At 35.0% G+C, this 18192-nt stretch overlaps 1 protein-coding gene across 1 annotated transcript in view; it reads right to left on the bottom strand.

Annotated features, from left to right (window-relative positions):
- The window catches only part of med27 (mediator complex subunit 27), a 124706-nt gene that overhangs the window by 21459 nt on the left and 85055 nt on the right, over positions 1-18192 (bottom strand). Inside the window, exon 5 of the mRNA XM_056463987.1 lies at positions 3223-3330. Within this exon, the coding sequence (XP_056319962.1) occupies positions 3223-3330 (108 nt within the window). The remainder of the gene's footprint in view (positions 1-3222; positions 3331-18192) is intronic.

Genomic DNA, 18192 nt, shown 5'->3' with positions numbered 1-18192 from the left:
TAGACTGATTTCACGCGGCCGCCATTTAAAAAGCGAAATCGAGGCTGCGGTGGGAAGAAATCCGGCAGTATCACCTGAGTCACACAGGAATGTTGTCCACTTGACTGTATATCTTATCATCAAAGAGAAAGTGACACAAATTTACCATTTCATTTTTCAAGTGAAAATAAAAAGGGATATCAGACCTCATTTTCAGCTAAATAAAGGGAAATAGCACTAGCTAGTTAACGTTATCTTTCCCAAACACATGGTTTAGATACCATTTATCACACTCAAGTTAATGAACTGATTTTTTTTACTATATTAGACCTGTCACGATACTGAGCTTCGGTACTGAAATTTGTAAATACCGCCAATTTCCCACTAACATTTAAGCACTGTTGAACGCAACACCGCTGTTTTGCCATATTGTTCACCAGTGCTCAACAGAAATGATTGTAATTGGCTGTAAAGGTCATCAGTTCACTGCACTTCACTGATATTTACCGAATGCAAACACAGACGAGTAATCGACTGATCTTCATGGCTTTAAAATGCTCATGTTCAGGTGATCTGTGTGTGCACTCGTGCAGAGCGGTAAACTGATGATCGTCACGGCCAATCACAGTCATTTCTGTTGAGCACTGGTGAATACTATGGCTAATGAGCGCTGTTTAAGAATGAGCACAGAGGAGCTTAAATGTTAGGGCAAATGGACATTTTTAAAACTTCAAGACAACAACTATACGACAACACTATTACAGACAACACGAGGGTGTGCTACAGAGGACTTCATTGTTTTATCGATCACCGTGTTACATAGGCTGAAGCAGGGAAGCCCCCATGGTGTTTACCTGGTGTCATTATCTGAAGCCTAAAGAGATTGTGATTTTGTTTGATGCCTAATATGCTTTTAATCGTTTAAATTAAAATTAACTAAATGATCTTAAAGGGATGTTTACACCATATCTGCGTTTCGAAATCGTGGCAACAGCTGGAGGTTTGTGGTAAACAGCATGTTGTTGCAATGTTTACAGTTCTGATCCTATATTTCAAGGTTTCTTCAAATTGCAGGCTCGCTTTTGTGTTTTAAAATGGTGGCCGCATGAAATAAGCGCATAGCCCAATTTACATATGTTTTGTTGTTAAACTAAATAAAAATCTATATTATCGCTGCTGTATAAGGTCCCTTAAGTAACTGAAAGTATTTACATCAAGTGTTGCTGAACAACACTTCTGTGCATATAACCCATTCGTAAAACAACAGAATCTACATAAGCTTTGCGTAAAATTGTTTTAAAACAGAACATTACCTGCCATGGTGTCGTCCTTCCTCCAGCATGCAAAACTAACTCCAATATTGATTCAGGGTTTTAAAAAGATTTGATTCAGCATTTGATTTTACTCCCGTCACTCTCTCTCTTGTGAGCACGTCATGAACGCGGCGTGAGTGCATGTGCAAACGGCGGATCTTCGTGAACTGGTGCGCAGATGTAAAAATCTAAATTTGTTGACAAACAGTTTGGGCTACTTATCAGAATTAGTGAATTAATGGGAATTGTTGGCCTGACAAATTTGAATTGGATAAACATTTTAAAGTCTTACTGTGCATTCACACCGAAAGCGGTAAGTGTCAAAGGTCACTCTGGCCGCCCTAGCGACAACGCTGTCTGCCTTCAGCTCCAGCGGCGATCGTCAAAATTCGCTACATTGATCTCGTATTTACAGGGGCCGTTGCAGCATATCATATCAGTTGCATTGCCGCATAAAACATGCTTTCTAATGTGAAAATGTTGCACATTTTTTATCAAATTCATTTAATAATGGAAGATCGAGTTGCATGTGGTGTGGCTTTGCTCCACTTAATTATCCAATGTGTCCATATGTCTGAAATATTCTGAAGCAGCAATATTGTTTTGTATTGTTGCATGAGATTCCTGCATTTTTAAGGAAAAAAAAAAATATATATAACATTAATGCACATCAATATCTCGCTAGTAGCTTTTTAAATGTAAGTTCATGTAAGAAAACATTGCAAATAATTGGAAATCTGGCAACTGCAATAATCAAACCCTTGGGAATAACTGTGGTCGGAACCAAAGTTCAAAGTGACTGTGTTCTCTGGACTCCTCTCAAGCGGTGGACGTCTACATTCCGATTGCTTTCCGCCAAACCACGTCACAGCTCATTACCATAAAGTTGACATGATTTCAACTCTGCTCTACACCCACACCAGAGAAGACGCCGCGCTGCTCCTCGCCATCGGCTCCCATTGGAAATGAATGACTTTCGGCTACTTTGACGCTCTCGACGCTTTTGGTGTGAACGTACAGTTATGACTTACCCAGAATATAAAAATACATATAAATACATTTAGATCATTTACTCTAGTCATTATTATTGGAATGTGAAGAGACTTTCAACCAGCAAAACAAAAATGTTTCTGAAGACAATCACTTACTGCACTGCTAATTTGTTTGTTTCAATTCAGCACATATAAACTGTTTAAAACCCATTACCTTAAAACAATTAAGTAAATTCAACGAATCAGTTTTGTCAGTGTAGAAACTATAATTGCAAGCAAAATGAAAAAATATATCTATTTTAGCAATCTACAGCAAGCAATACACAAACACTTTATTTCCAAATGCGTCTCATCTACCAGTATCTATCAGTGATCAATCAATGCTTATTCACCGCAATAATAAGCTCAGTTTAGTCGGCACTGCTGATATCCCGGTGAGAGCGTTGCTGTGACAGTCAGTTGCAGCTTTCTGTTGAAGAAGCGGAGGTTAATTTGCGATTGCTCACCACACACATTTGGACGCAGAGGCCCAGCGGCGCGCAGCACAAAGCACCGGCCTGGCAAGCAGTTCAGAAGATTCACATGGGCTGCCATAATTAACTGTGATCAAGCTCCTCTGCAGCTTTGATGGCCACCTCATATTAGTGTCACCAAAGAGCGTTCAAACGCTGCGGAGACGTACAGATCGCTTCACAATGAATGAGAGGAAGCTGACACGGGGGACGTGAGGATAGAGGGTTTCGCATACGTACATGCTTTTCATGTTCAAGAGAGAGCCCGACTCGTCATGTGAATTATTAAACGGCTGCATAGAGACTTTTATCAATAGATTCAAAATACGGCCATTTCACCTTCCTACCTAAGCCAGATGAAGCCTACTCGAGCTATGTTTTAATGTTAAACTATAGACTTAAGCACTGATTGAAATGAAGTTTTACCTTTCGGTCCTCGGTGTATATGTTCTCGTGGAAACCTCTGACAATCGTGCGGTCGATGAAAAGGCTCCTCATTACCACGATGGCTTTCAAAACCTTCCCCAGCGTCACCTGGAATGAGAATAATTCAAGTTTCACTAAATATTTGGGAAATTTGGGCTTTTTTTTTAAACTCAACTGTGTTCACAAAAATACACTTCTAACAAAAACAAACTGTAATAGAGTATTAAATTTAATTGACATTTCTTTTAACAATTTATTTTCAGAAACACTTAAATAGCTTGTAATTATTACATTTAAATGATTTTTTTGATGAATTTGTTGAATAAGAATGAAATATGTACATAAAGAATGAGCAAAAAAAATGGCACAGAAAAAAAGCGAGAAAAGACAACGGTTGACTACAATAATAGAAAATAATATAAATAATAATAATAGAAATCCCATTCAACCTAATGTCTTTTTCCTATAGAGTTTTAAGATTTATTTTTATTGTTAATATTGTTTTCACCCCTCCCCCTCTTTTCTTTCTTCTGTATATACTTTTGATGAGAATGATGTAAAATAAGGCAAAGGAATATGTTGTTCTGTCGCTATCATGAAGAAATTTGTATTTGTATTTCCCTTTTGATCCTGAAAAAGCCGGAAAAGTGACAAAAAGTCTACTGATGCTGTGAATTGTATCTTTCTGCAATAAAAACTTGTAAAAAATTAACAATAATAATAGAAAGAAAACAATCTCTAAAAAAAAAACTAAACTAATAAATAATTTAAAATTAAATGAAGAAATTCTTTCTCTGGCAAATAAAATAAAATAAAACAAAATAAAATAAAATCTTTCAAACTTTATGACTAAAAATACAAAATTTTGCAATGGCTTTACACTTTTAACAAAAGCAAAACGAAATGAAAAGATGTGCATAAAAAACATACAAAGTAGCAAAAATAAATGAGAAAGTTCTGGAGAGAAAAAGTAATCTGAACTCCACAAACAAAAGTTAAAATTTATACTTGATAAATAAATATACAGTTGAAGTCAGAATTGTTAGCACCCCTGAATTATTAGCCCCCTTATTTATTGTTTTTCCCAATTTCTGTTTAACGGAGAGAAGATTTTTTTCAACACATTTCTAAATATAATAGTTTTAATAACTCATTTCTAATAACTGATTTATTTTATCTTTGTCATGATTACAATAAATAATATTTTACAAGACACTTCTATACAGCTTAAAGTGACATTTAAAGGCTTAACTAGGTTAATTAGATAAACTAGGCAGGTTTGGGTAATTAGGCAAGTTATTGTACAATGATGTTTTTTTCTGTAGACAGTGGGAAAAAAAATGTAGCTTAAGGGGGCTAATAATTTTGACCTTAAAATGGTTCATACATTTGCAAACTGCTTTTATTCTAGCTGAAATAAAACAAATAAGACTTTCTCCAGAATAAAAAATATTATCAGACATACTGTAAAAATTTCCTTGCTCTGTTCAAGGAAACAACATCATTTGGGAAATATTAAAAAAAGAAATAAAAATTCAGGAGGGAGGGGTAATAATTCTGACTTTAACTATTTATATTTGACCAAATAAACATAGTAACAGAGTAACAATAATGCAACTTTTTTTTTTTCTTTTTTGCCATCATGTGTTCACAAAAACAAACTTCTGAAATAATACAGTTAAAATTAAATGGAGAACACCTTTCTCTGGCTAAAATAAAATAAAATAAATTTAAAGATCTTACAAACCTTAAGATGACTGCAAAAAATGCTGAAAATACAAAGTTGCAAATATAAATGACAGTTCTGGTGAAAAAATGTAATCTGAACTCCACAAACAAAATTAACACGTATACTTGTTCAATAATTAAATATTTATTTGATCACACAAACTAATAGATTTTTTTATAATTTATTTTATATTAATAACTGCATATGTGTTAACAAAATACACCACCAAAAATAGCTTTTAACAATCTACCACTGGAACAATAATTGCTACTCTTTTTTACAACTTTTTTTAAAAACTTTTTGACCTCACGTGTTCTGAATGAGTACAGTTTGAAATTAAACAGAGAACACCTTTCTCTGGAAAATAAAATAATGTTAGCACTAGGCATGGTCCGGTTTAAAATTCTGATGGTATGATAACCTTGAATAAAAATATCACAGTATTACGGTATTGTGATCACTGCTCTAAAATATTTTGTTTTTAAATGTCTGGGTAAAAAGCAATAACTTTTTTCCCACATTTAACAATATATTTTATTTTAAGAAACGTATTTATTTTAAAATATTTTGGAACAGTAGCTTCTGATGTGGAGGGTCTTTTTCAGCTGGAGACACTGTTGCCCTAATAAAAAAAAAGTTGTAAAAAACAAACAGACTTTATCAGGCACAAACCTATGTACTTGCATTGGTATAACCTCATATGTGTGGGGAAGAATAATTAATAAAAAATAAATTAATAAAAAAAAAAAAAGACTGGTAAATATAATAATAAAATGAACTCCAAATCAATACACAAACCATCAAAAAACATTTAAATGGTTTATGACCTCATTTAAATTATTAAAAAACACTATATTTTATGATCGATTTACATATTTTAAGACTCCAATAAAAACCAACGCACAAAAATAGCAAAAATGAATGGCAAATGCATTTTTAAAAAGAAAGTGAATATGAACTTTGTTAACAAAAATAGTTCATTTACAGATAAACACAGTAACAGACTCTAAAATTCCAACCGAAACGTCTTTAATTTAGTATTTAATTGCGAATCAAAAACAGCTGCTTTCCCCAATTTTTCTTCAGTTACTGAAACACACAGCACAAAACTCTCGTCTCTTCAGAGATTTTGTTTTTCCTTCACGCCAAAAAAAAAAAAAAAAAAGTTCACACTCCAAGCCTGAAGCCATCTGCTGCCAGGAGGGGTTTCGCTCAAGTCTTTAAGCTTAAGATGGGTTTAATCGAAGGCAAAGGAGGAAATCCCAGTACAATATTCTCAAATCCTCACATTCACTTAGGTTTCCTGCGTACGAACACCTCCAGAGAAACACTGATACTGTAGAATGGCGGGCCAGGCAGAGGGGTGAGGATCTCTGAACCAAACCCTCGCTTTATTTGCTAAAGCTGTTCAAACATCAACATCGTCCCATTAACAAAACGGCAGTGTGTTTGGGCTGAGCTCCACTCACTGAATCATTTAGGCATCGTGCACAGAAAGGGATGCTGGAGAAGAATGGCCAGGTCTGAACGCTGGCAGGACGGGTGGTGGTTGGTTTTGTGGCCCCTGAGATCTGACCCACCGCTGACTGTGAAGGGGAAACGCTAAGATGCTCAGGGACAAAACACTGGGACAATGGCGGCCAGCGGGAGAAAGTTCAGCTAAAATAACACCTGAGTGACAAAGTGCGAACAAAAAAAAAAAAAAAGAAAAGAAAAAAAAAGAAAGAAACTCACCTATGGCCACTTATGGCTCGTTTTATTAGAAATGGTATAACTCCTTATAACTGTCTCACTCGCTTCTAAATTTACCCTTTGAGGATGTGATATGATATATGATAAGAGATATGATATGGATGATATATGAGATATGATATGAGATATGATATAAGATATGATATGAGATATAATTAATATATAATATGGATGATATGATATATGGATGAGAAGATATGATATGAGGTATGATATGAGACATGATATGAGATATGATATAGGATATGATATAAATGATATCAGATATGATATGGATGATAGATGATATGGTGTATATTGGTATGATATGAGGAGGTATGATATGAAAGATATGATATAATATGGATGATATGATATGAGGTGTGATATGAGGTATGACGAGGCATGATTTGAGATAAGATATGAATGATATGATATAATATGGATGATATGATATATTGATGATCCGATATTATGAGATATGATATAAGGTATGATAAGAGATATGAGGTATGATATGCGATGAGATATGGATGATATTATATAATATGGATTATATGATGCGATATATTGATGATCTGATATTATGAAATATGATATGAGGTATGATATGAGATATGATATGAGGTATGATATGAGGTATGATATGAGGTATGATATGAGGTATGATATACGATGAGATATGGATGACATTATATAATATAAATGATATGATATGAGATATGATATGAGGTATGACGTGATGAGATATGGATGACATTATATGGGATATGATATGAGATATGCATAATATGATATGTTATGAGGTATAATATGAGGTATGATATGGGATAAGATATGGATGAGAGGATATAATATGGATCATATGATATGATGCATGGGATAAGATATTATGGCAAGCCGTTTTGACTTATTCATTCTCAGGATATGTATTCTTGATATCAACAATTTTTTTCTTGATCTCAACTATTCAGTTCTTCAAAAAAGGTAATTGTTAATATCAATATTACATTTCAACTAATAACAAAGTTAATTCTTGATATCAGCAATGAATACGGATTCTTGATTTCAACTATTTAATTTTTGATATCAAGAATTCATATTCTGTTACGCAATAAAAGACAAAACGGCAATTCTAGCAAGCCGTACTTTTATTGCTTAATTGGATAAGAATTATTGATAAAGAATTAAATTGTTACTATCAAGAATCTGAATTCTTGATATCAACAACTTAATTATTAATATCCAGAATGCAAATTGTTGATATCAGGAATTGCATTTCCACTAGTAACAATGTTAATCCTTGATATCAACAATTCAGTTTCACTAGTTAAAATCTTCATTCTTGATATCAGCAAGTGAATTTCAACTAGTAAGAATTATAGTTCTTGATATCTGTAATAGTGTTTTCGCTAGTTAAATGTCACCATAGACTGCCATTCAAATTTAATTGTTGAAATCAAGAATTGATTTCTTACTAATTAAAATTTCTATTTTACATATCAGAAATACAATTCATACTAGTAAAAGCATTTATTTTTGATATCAGTTGTCATATGAATACTACAGGGTGAGCCATTTATATGGATACACCTTAATAAAATGGGAATGGTTGGTGATATTAACGTCCTGTTTTCTTATAAAAATTTATAATTTGATATCAAGAATAGGTTTGTCATTAGTGACGATGTTAATTTCTGATATCATGAATGCGATTGTTACTAGTAAGAAAGAAAGTTTAGATATAATTTATATTCATATCAGAAATCCCTTTTCAGAGATCAGAAATAACAAAATAACATGTTGAAATACATTTAACTGATAAAGAATTTACATTTCAACTTGTATTTGTTCTTGATATCTATATATTACTAATCAGGGGTTACCACAGCGTAATGAATCGCCAACTTAACCCGCAGCAAATACCCTTCCAGCCGCAACCCAACACTGGCAGACACCTACCACAGGTTAGGGTAATTAGGAAAGTTATTGTATAATGATGGTTTGTTCTGTAGACTATCGAAAAAAAAATACAACTTAAAGGGGCTAATAATTTTGACCTTAAAATGTTTTTTTAAAAATTAAAAACTGCATTTATTCTAGCTGAAATAAAACAAATACGACTTTCTCCTGAAGAAAAAATATTGTGACATACAGTGAAAATGTCCTTGCTCTGTTAAACATCATTTGGAAAATATAACAAAAAAAAAGAAAAAGAAAAAAAAAAAGGGGGGGGGGGGATGGGAGCTAATAATTCTGACTTCAACTATATATATATATATATATATATATATATATATAAAATTTCTAATTCATTATGTTGTGCTATTTATAATTATTCTAATATCTATGTATCATTATTTTAATATTCATTTATTTGTACTATTTAAAGTAAAACACTTTACACACTTACAGAATCTGCCATTTCAAGGATGCACAGTCTGTACTTTTCACTCAAACCCCCCCCAAAAACTTAGAATCAGAAGAAATAAAATATTGGCACATTTGAGACTCATAAGAGATTTTTCAAGTTCCTCTGCGCTCCATTTTTATAAATGCCAACCCAATAATGCAATATGGAGAGGACTGCTGTTATAGAGTTTATTTTGAAGTCTCATAACAATAAGAGACAGGGAAAAATAGAAGTAAAAAGAGACTTACTAGCATTACAATAAATGGATTGTCTTTCAGCCAATGAAGCAAAGCAAACATGTCACTGAAGTCCAGAGACAGAGTGTGCTGAGGCTCTATGCATAAATGAATAAATATATGAATGGGAAATTATTCATTGTTTGGGTGAAAGAGGCGATTGTAAACAAGCCATATCCGCTGAAAGAGATGTCACTGTTACTGAATCCACTGCCTAGTAATTGGAAAACTTTTATGGAAAATAGAATTTAGTTTGACTCTGGAAAAATGGAGATGAGCTTTTTAGACTTACTGTTTGCAAATAAGGCATCCAAATAAACAAGATCAAAAGAAATCCAAGTAATCTGAATGTAATGCTCAGCCATAATAAATTAATTAATTTTAAATGAAGATTCACATATCAAGAATTAAATCGGTTTAAAACAAAATCTGAATTAAAAAGGATTTTTGTGAGTGATGATGACATTATAGATATTATTATTTTGTTTTGTAATGTGTGTGTATTTATATAGCGCATTTATTGTGTATAGCCATACATCCAAATCGCTTCACAATCATGAGGGGTGATGGTCTCTTCTCACCACCACCAGTGTGCAGCATCCACTTGGTGATGCGACGGCAGCCACAGGACAACAGCACCAGTGCGCTCACCCCACACCAGTTATTGATGGAGTGGAGAGATAGTGATAGAGCCAATTCGGTGGAGGGGGATGGAGGCCATGATCTGTAAGGGCCCGTGGAGGGAATTTTACCAGGACACCAGGGTTACACCCCTACTCTTTATGAGAAGTGTCATGAGGTTTTAAATGACCACAGACAGTCACAACCTCGGTTTAACATCTCATCCGAAAGACGGTGCTCACTGGCAGTATTGTTTGCCCTTCACTATACTGGGGCGTTAAGACTCACATGGACCACAGGTTGAGCGCCCCCTGCTGGCCTCACTAACACCACTTCCAACAGCAACCTAGATTTCCCATGTGGTCGCACATCCAGGTACTGACCAGGCTCAGCCCTGCTTAGCTTCAGTGAGTAACCGGTCTTGGGCTGCAGGGTTATTTGGCTGTGGCTGTTTTGTATAATTGTAGCACCTTGAGTTTAAGAAAAGTGCATTATAAATAAAAATGTGTTATCATAATCATCATCATCATCTATTACTATGCTATTATCTTTTACTAGATGAAGAACATTTTCTGATTTAAAACTCTCATTGTTACTAGTCAAAATGTAATTGAGCTCTTAAAAGTGTTAAAAAAGTATGCTAGCAGTCACAAGTCACCTTTCTAAAACAGCATTTCTCTGGTGCACGCTTTAAAGAAAGATCAATTTAAAACTAATGTTTAAGAACAAACATGCTGGAAATATGAACATTTTATTAGTTGTTTCATTTCCCACAAACAATGCATTATTTAAAATTTTCAAGATATCTTATTTTGTGTTCAACAGTAGAACAGAAGAAACTCTAACAGGTTTGGAACAAGTGAGGGGTGAGTAAATGATGACAAAATGATCATTTTTGGGTGAACTATCCTTTCAAGTTCAACTTAAATCATTAAATTTTGAGTTCATGTAAATTGTTTCTATTAAGTACAGAGAACTTTCATTAATATTTTAGGGAATCTTATTTCATTGAATTAATCTGGCCCCCTCTTTCAGAGTCTACCTCCGAATTTAAAAAAAAAAAATGCATTGAGATGGGTGTGGAGCTCTGTGAGCAGAAAGAGGAGTGGGCGTGGCCGGCAGAGCAGGAGAAAAAGAGAGGCGCGAACAACTGTTGTCAGTTGGCTCACAAAATGAGACAAACCGTGAGGAGACCCATGATGTTTTAGTTTACAAAGTTAAAATGCAAAGAAATAAACAGTAAGTAATTTAATGCCCTGCTACATTTGTTATTCATAATTTCATATACACGTAACCACAAGTTGGTTTATCATCGTAAAGATAATCGCATTTATATAAACACTATAAATGAGGAGGACTTCTCTCCTCCTCAATTCCCGGGTCTGAATGCAGACACAGTGGTCAGCAGTGCAGCAGGTCTCTTTCCCTATCTATTTCTACCATTAGCGCCGCCGGTAATCTGGAGGATTTTAAACATGTGCGAACAGCAACACAGATATAGGCGATGTGTCTGAATGGTAACAAACTCAACTGATAGAACAGAAAGTCCGCCATTCTCCAATTCTCGTAGAGCTCTCGACAAAAATACTTGCTGCAAATCAACAGCTTTGCTTTATCGGCCCTGACATAATCGCAGGAAAAAAACATACAAAACCCTGGTGATCATAGAAACAAACACATTCGACCCATGCCGTGCGCAGTCATTGGGTCTCACAGCTTAAGAAGCAAAGGTTTTTTCATAGGATAAGAAAACTTCGCTATGAATAATAATGAGAAACCGACGCTTCATCACTCCACTAACAGATTCGTGGTACGTCACCGATTTTGATCCCGCCCCAAAAATTATTTTAAACCCGGAAGATGAAATTAGCTGACAAAAGCTCTAAATTATCCAGTTTTCCGAACAAATAAAGCTGACAGGTGCTAACATTGTCTTAACTGATGCTCAACACAGACAAATCTGTTAAAATCTCAAAAAAAAAGTACTCCAGGGTGTCCTTAACCTTTAAGCCAAATCATTGACAATTATTCAAAAAAAATTTTAATAAACCACAACAACAAAAAGTATTGGTTGAAATAAATAAGTGAACTAATTTTCTGTGTGATTTTAGAATAGATAGTGAGGAAATGACGATCTCATGAACTGTTTTGTTTAGTTTTACTCTTAAAGAGATAGTTCAAAACATTTGAATTTCTTTCTTTTGTTGAACAAAGATATTTCGAAGAGTTCTGCTTGCTGGCAACAATCGACTTCCATAGTAGGGAAGAAAATTACTATGGAAGTCAATTGTTGCCAGCAAGCATCATTCAAAATATCTTCTTTTGTGTTTAACAGACGAAAGAAACTCATATCAATTTAAAACCACATGAGGGAGAATAAATGATGAGGAGACTTTCATTTGAGTAGCCTATCCCTTTAAGACCTCCACATGATGCGGTTCACTCAGCAAACAGGAGTGTACAGATATATGTAGTGTACAAGACATATACACAAGACCTTCAAAAGTTGACACGGGAGAAAAAGAAAATCTGCAGACATGATCAATCATGTCAAGATCGTGCAGAAATACTCATTCAGACCCGCTCGTACTCCACAAGCCCTCGCAACACATGTTTTTCCCGCTTTAAGGTTTGCTTATTAAATTCATGTCTGCCAGAGAAGCTGAACGCCTGGCCTCTGCCCGGAGCCGCTTGGCGCTGCCAGTCGACACCAGCACTCACAGCCTGAATCCATTACCCCTGACAGCCTTTAAAGTCATAGTTCTCCCAAATGTAAATTGAAATATTATTATTTTTTTCTTGGCAGTGAGGCAACTCAGAGGGTGGATGCCCAAAGACCAAAGCGTTTAACTTGTTTTTCATTCACTCAGAACAGATTTATAAATGTGCACACTGAGAAAAACGAGTATGTGAAAAGAAACAATACAAGTAATAACTATGCAACTCTCTGAAGAGGGAGAAAAAACAAAAACAATAAAGCATCAACAAACTGGGGGAAAAAAAATAACAACAAAAAATAAGGTGAAGAGATTTTTGCTAAATGATGTTGACTGAACCCTCATCTTTGATATCTGTGCAATCAGATCAAGATACAATTTTAACAAAATCAAAACAAAAGTAAAAAAAAAAAATGCAAATAAAAAAAAAATTATATAAATAAAACTACATGGCAAAATGACATTATAAAGGACTAGCAAATAATAATTACAGAAATATAAATTAAAGAAAAAAATAAAAATAAAACTAAAAACAAACCTAAAAAAGCTAACTGAAAATAAGTTAAAGAAAGAAAGAAAGAAAGAACAAAGGAAAGAAAGACAGAAAGAAAGAAAGACAGAAAGAAAGACAGAAAGAAAGACAGAAAGAAAGAAAGACAGAAAGAAAGACAGAAAGAAAGACAGAAAGAAAGAAAGAAAGACAGAAAGACAGAAAGAAAGAAAGAAAGACAGAAAGAAAGAAAGAAAGAAAGAAAGAAAGAAAGAAAGAAAGAAAGATTGAAGAAAGTTGCTGCACCCCAGTTGAGCTGGAGCTAAACTCCTGTTGGTCTGACTAGTAAGTAAAAATTCACATTTTAGCCATATAGACTCTTGTTCGTCCCACTTAAATAACAGTAATGCATATCTGGCTAACCCCATAGGGACTGTGTCTGTTCCTTGTATTATTAGATCAAGAAATAAACGTACTGTGTGCTCCAGAAATAATCTATTAAGAACCATACCAGAAAAAAAACGCTAAAAAGTGAAAATACAAATTTAGTAAAACTTGGTCTCCTAAACATCAGGTCACTAGCACCTAAAGCACTTTTTATAAATGAAATAATAACTGATAACAATCTTAATGCACTCTGTCTCACTGAAACCTGGCTGAAACAAAATGACTATATTAGTTTAAATGAAGCAACTCCTCCAGAATTCCTATATAAACATGAGGCTCGTCAAACTGGTCGTGGTGGTGGAGTTGCATCAATCTTTAGTGATATTCTTAATGTTAGTCATAGAAACGGACTTAAGTTTTACTTCTTTGAAGTACTAGCGCTTAATGTAATGCTTTCGGACACTATGCAAAAACCTTTGTTATCGGCCACTTCATTAGGAACACCTTACTAGTACCGTGCCTTCAGAACCGCCATGATCCTTTGTGGCATAGATTCAACAAGGTACTGGAAATATTCCTCAGAGATTTTGGTCCATATTGACATGATAGCATCACGCAGATTTATTGGCTGCACATCCATGATGCAAATCTCCCGTTCCTCCACATTCCAAAGGTGCTCTATTGGATTGAGTTCTGGTGACTGTAGAGGCCATTTGAGTACAGTGAACTCATTGTCATGTTCAAGAAACCAGTCTGAGATGATTCACGCTTTTTGACATGGTGTGTTATCCTGCTGGAAGTAGCCATCAGAAAATGCATACACTGTGATCATATAGGGATGGACATGGTCAGCAACAATAGTCAGGCAGGCTGTGGTGTTAACACGATGTTCAATTGGTACTAATGGGCCCAAAGTTTGCCAAGAAAATATCCCCCACACCATTACACCACCATCAGTAGCCTGAACTATTGATACAAGGCAAGACTCATAATTTCATGTTGTTGATGCTAAATTCTGACCCTACCATCCAAATGTCGCAGCAGAAATCAAGACTCATCAGACCCGCAACGTTTTTCCAATCTTCTATTGTCCAATTTTGGTGAGCCTGTGCCAATTGTAGCCTCAGTTTCTTGTTCTTAGCAGACAGGAGTGGCACCTGGTGTGGTCTTCTGCTGCTGTAGTCCATCAGCCTCAAAGTTGGACGTGTTGTGCGTTCAGAGAAGCTCTTCTGCGTACCTCGGTTGTCGGTTATTTGAGTTATTGTTGCCTTTCAATCAGCTGAAACCAGTCTGTCCATTCTCCTCTGACCTCTGGCATCAACAAGGCATTTGCACCCACAGAACTGCCGCTTACTGGATATTTTCTCTTTATCGGACCATTCTCTGTAAACCCTAGAGATGGTTGTGCGTGAAAATCCCAGTAGATCAGCAGTTTCTAAAATACTCAGACCAGCCCGTCTGGCACCAACAATCATGCCACGTTCAAAGTCATCCCCTTTTTTCTCCTTCTGATGCTCAGTTTGAACTGCAGCAGATTTTCTTGACCATGTCTACATGGCTAAATGCATTAAGTTGCTGTCATGTGATTGGCTGATTAGAAATTTATGTTTACAGCTGGACAGGTGTACCTTATAAAGTGGCCAGTGAGTGCGAGTAAAAAAAGGAAAGAAAGAAAGCAAGCATGACTGAATCTGAGTAACATCATGCAACTTAATAAACAGATGAGAAGTAAAAAGCTGTAATAATGATTAGCATGTGTTGGCTAAAGTTTCAGGCTTTCAGCTTCTGCTGGAGTGAATATGTCTTCTGCTCTTTCTTCTGCTTTCATGCGAGTCCCGCTGAGAGCTGCAGCTAGAAAACCAGCCCTGATCACCAGCCGCGAGAAGCACAGAACTTCACACACTTTCTCCCCACATGCTGAGTAGCTTTCTCTTTTTGTCTCGTTTCACCACAAAACGATTTCAAAAACGAAGCTGATTTAGAAAAGCTGTGGACACAAATCACCACACACTCAAAACACAACCATTGTTTGCCTACACGTCAAACAACATCATCTAAATCCCTCATTAAATTAAAGAACAATTTGGCTTTTGCAAACGAGCATGTCTTTAGTTTCCTCAATTCTAAACTAGTTGTGAACTGAAGCTAAATGGTTTGTATCAGAGACTCTGTCATGAGCCTTTCATGAACTTGTCATTGTAATTTATGAGTTGCACTAAAATAAAAACTTGATCTCCTCCCTAAAAAGATGATCCCTTAAAGCAGGATGTGAAAAGTTGATCAAAGGCCTCAGACTGAAATGGCAGTTCTTCACTGAGGTTAATATATCCTAAAACACAACACTGAAGTCTGAATCACTGACGCAAGAGGACGTGCTGAAGAAAGAAACAAAGCTGGAACTGGTGCTGAACTTTTTGGCACCAGAGAAACTGCGAAGAGTCGCTCGCTAGTGTGATTCAAGCAGTTCATCATGAAATAAAGAAAGACGGAATATTTTCTTTCTTTTTCTTTCCTTCTCTTCTTTCATTCTTTATTTTATTCTTTATTTTTCTAAATTCATTTATTCACTTATTCTTTCTTTCCTTTTATCTTTCTTTCTTCCATTTTCTTACCAACTTTTTACTATTTTCTTCTTGTTCTTTTCTTTCCTTTTTCATTTCTTTCATTTATTTTATGCTTTCCTTTTTCTTTCCTACAATAATTAATTCACTCTTTCCTTTTCTTTCTTTTCTTCTTTTCTGTCATTCTTTCATTCTTTTCTGTAAACCTTTCTTTTTCTGTCTCTCTTTTGTTCTCTTTCTATTCTTTCCTTTGTCGTTTCTAACTTTATTTTTTCCATCACTTTATTTTCCACTTTTTCTTTCTTTCTTTCTTTCATTCTCTCATACTTTTTCCTTCTTTCTTTTACTTTGCTACTTTTTTATTTTCTTTTTTCATTTCTTTCCCTCTTTTCTTTCATTATTTTATTCTTTTCCTTTTTCCTTCCTAACTTCATTCATTTACCCATTCTTTCTTTCTTTTTCTTTCCTGTAACCCTTTCCTTCTTTTCTGTCTGTCTTTCTTTCTCTCTTTCCTTTTTGTTTCCAACTTTCATTTCTTTCTTTCTTTCTCTCTTCCCAACTTTCTTTCCTTTTTCGTTTCTTCTTTTCTTTCCTTCTTTCTTTGTGTCTTTATTTTCTACTTTTTCTTTTCTTTCCTTCTTTCTTTGTGTCTTTATCTTCTACTATTTTCTGTCCTTTCTGTTCGCAGAGAAAAACTGTATTTCATACAATTATGCAATGTTCCAGAATTAAGTCTTTGTTTACTGTTTTACAGAAAAAAAAGGTTTGGAGAAACCTTTTCCACTAAATTATTTATTAGTGGGCTTAAATATGTTTAGAGAAAACATTTTAAATGTCAGCTTCATAATTAGGAGAAGCTAAAATGGCAGTATATAGTACCAGAAAGCAAAAACATTAAAGGGAATGCGAGTTAAAACTTGTTGGCTGTTTCTTTTTCATTCCGTCAAATCATGGATAATCTTTCTTCTTTTGACTTGATGTTGTGTTATGACGATGTGAGGTTTATGAAAAGAAGTTGGCTTTTGCTCCCATTTTTGTTTAATCTTTTCTTTTTTTGTGGGTTAATTGTTTTGATAATATATAAATATTTTTGTAATAAAGTGTTAATAATTCTTGTGTTAAAAAATTCTTTCCACCTTTCTTTCTTTCCTCCTGTTTTTCTCTTCATGAAAAAAAGAAACAGAAAAAAAACACCAAATCTCTAGCCGTAATCAGAAGTGTGAAGCCAGTTTGTAGCGTCGATAGCTATTCTGGGCTTGCTTTTCAGATTCGAGCTAGTTGGAAAGTAAGTTGCTGGCTTCAGGCCAAAAAAAGCATAAATACTAAAGAAAAGAAGTTGACTTGGAGTGTGGTAAACGTTCAGGCCGTCCTGGAAAAGGTTCATTAGCTGATCTTAAGTGCATCCCCGACCGACTGGATCGCAACGGCGGCAGATGGTACTTTTTATTTGGAGTGAGAGTGGGCCGCCGGGAGGGAGGGGAAAGTGGCAAAAACTGTGAGATTGGACAAAAAAGAAACAGTTTCTAAGCAACAAGTGAGATCTCGAATCAGCTGCGAAACAAGGAAGGAAAGCAGCCAGGCGAAAACACGGCCAAGCGTCTTGCCCCACACGACCTTTCCTTTGAGAAAAACGGATCCTCATTCAAGTTGCTTGAGACTAAAATAAGTTTGATGTTGAGGCAGAGTGTTCTGCTGTGTGCTTTTCAGCTCATTTATGAAACATGCCTTGCTTGCACTTTGTCAGAATCGGGGGAAAATGCAGGTCCATTTTACTTTTGCCTTTAACATGCGTTTTAAATCCGGACAATATCTGGATATTGTTTAGCTTAGTTACATCTGATCACATATTATTGTACATAATGGGAAACGATAATTAGTCAATTAATTACAGAATGACAAGCAAGTAATACAGGCTCATTGGAAATGTGCATCAGCCTACATGTTTGTGAAACAGCAAAAACGTACTGCAATTTAAATTTACTGCAGTTTTTAGATAAAAATTAACATTATACAGCAGTATGATGCCAACAAACTTTGTTCATTTTTACACTAAGGATATTTACTGTGACATTATCAATGAATAAA

The sequence above is a fragment of the Danio aesculapii genome, chromosome 8 (genome assembly GCF_903798145.1).
Source record: "Danio aesculapii chromosome 8, fDanAes4.1, whole genome shotgun sequence".
Lineage (NCBI taxonomy): Eukaryota > Metazoa > Chordata > Actinopteri > Cypriniformes > Danionidae > Danio > Danio aesculapii.
This window is presented reverse-complemented; position numbering and strand designations above follow the sequence as displayed.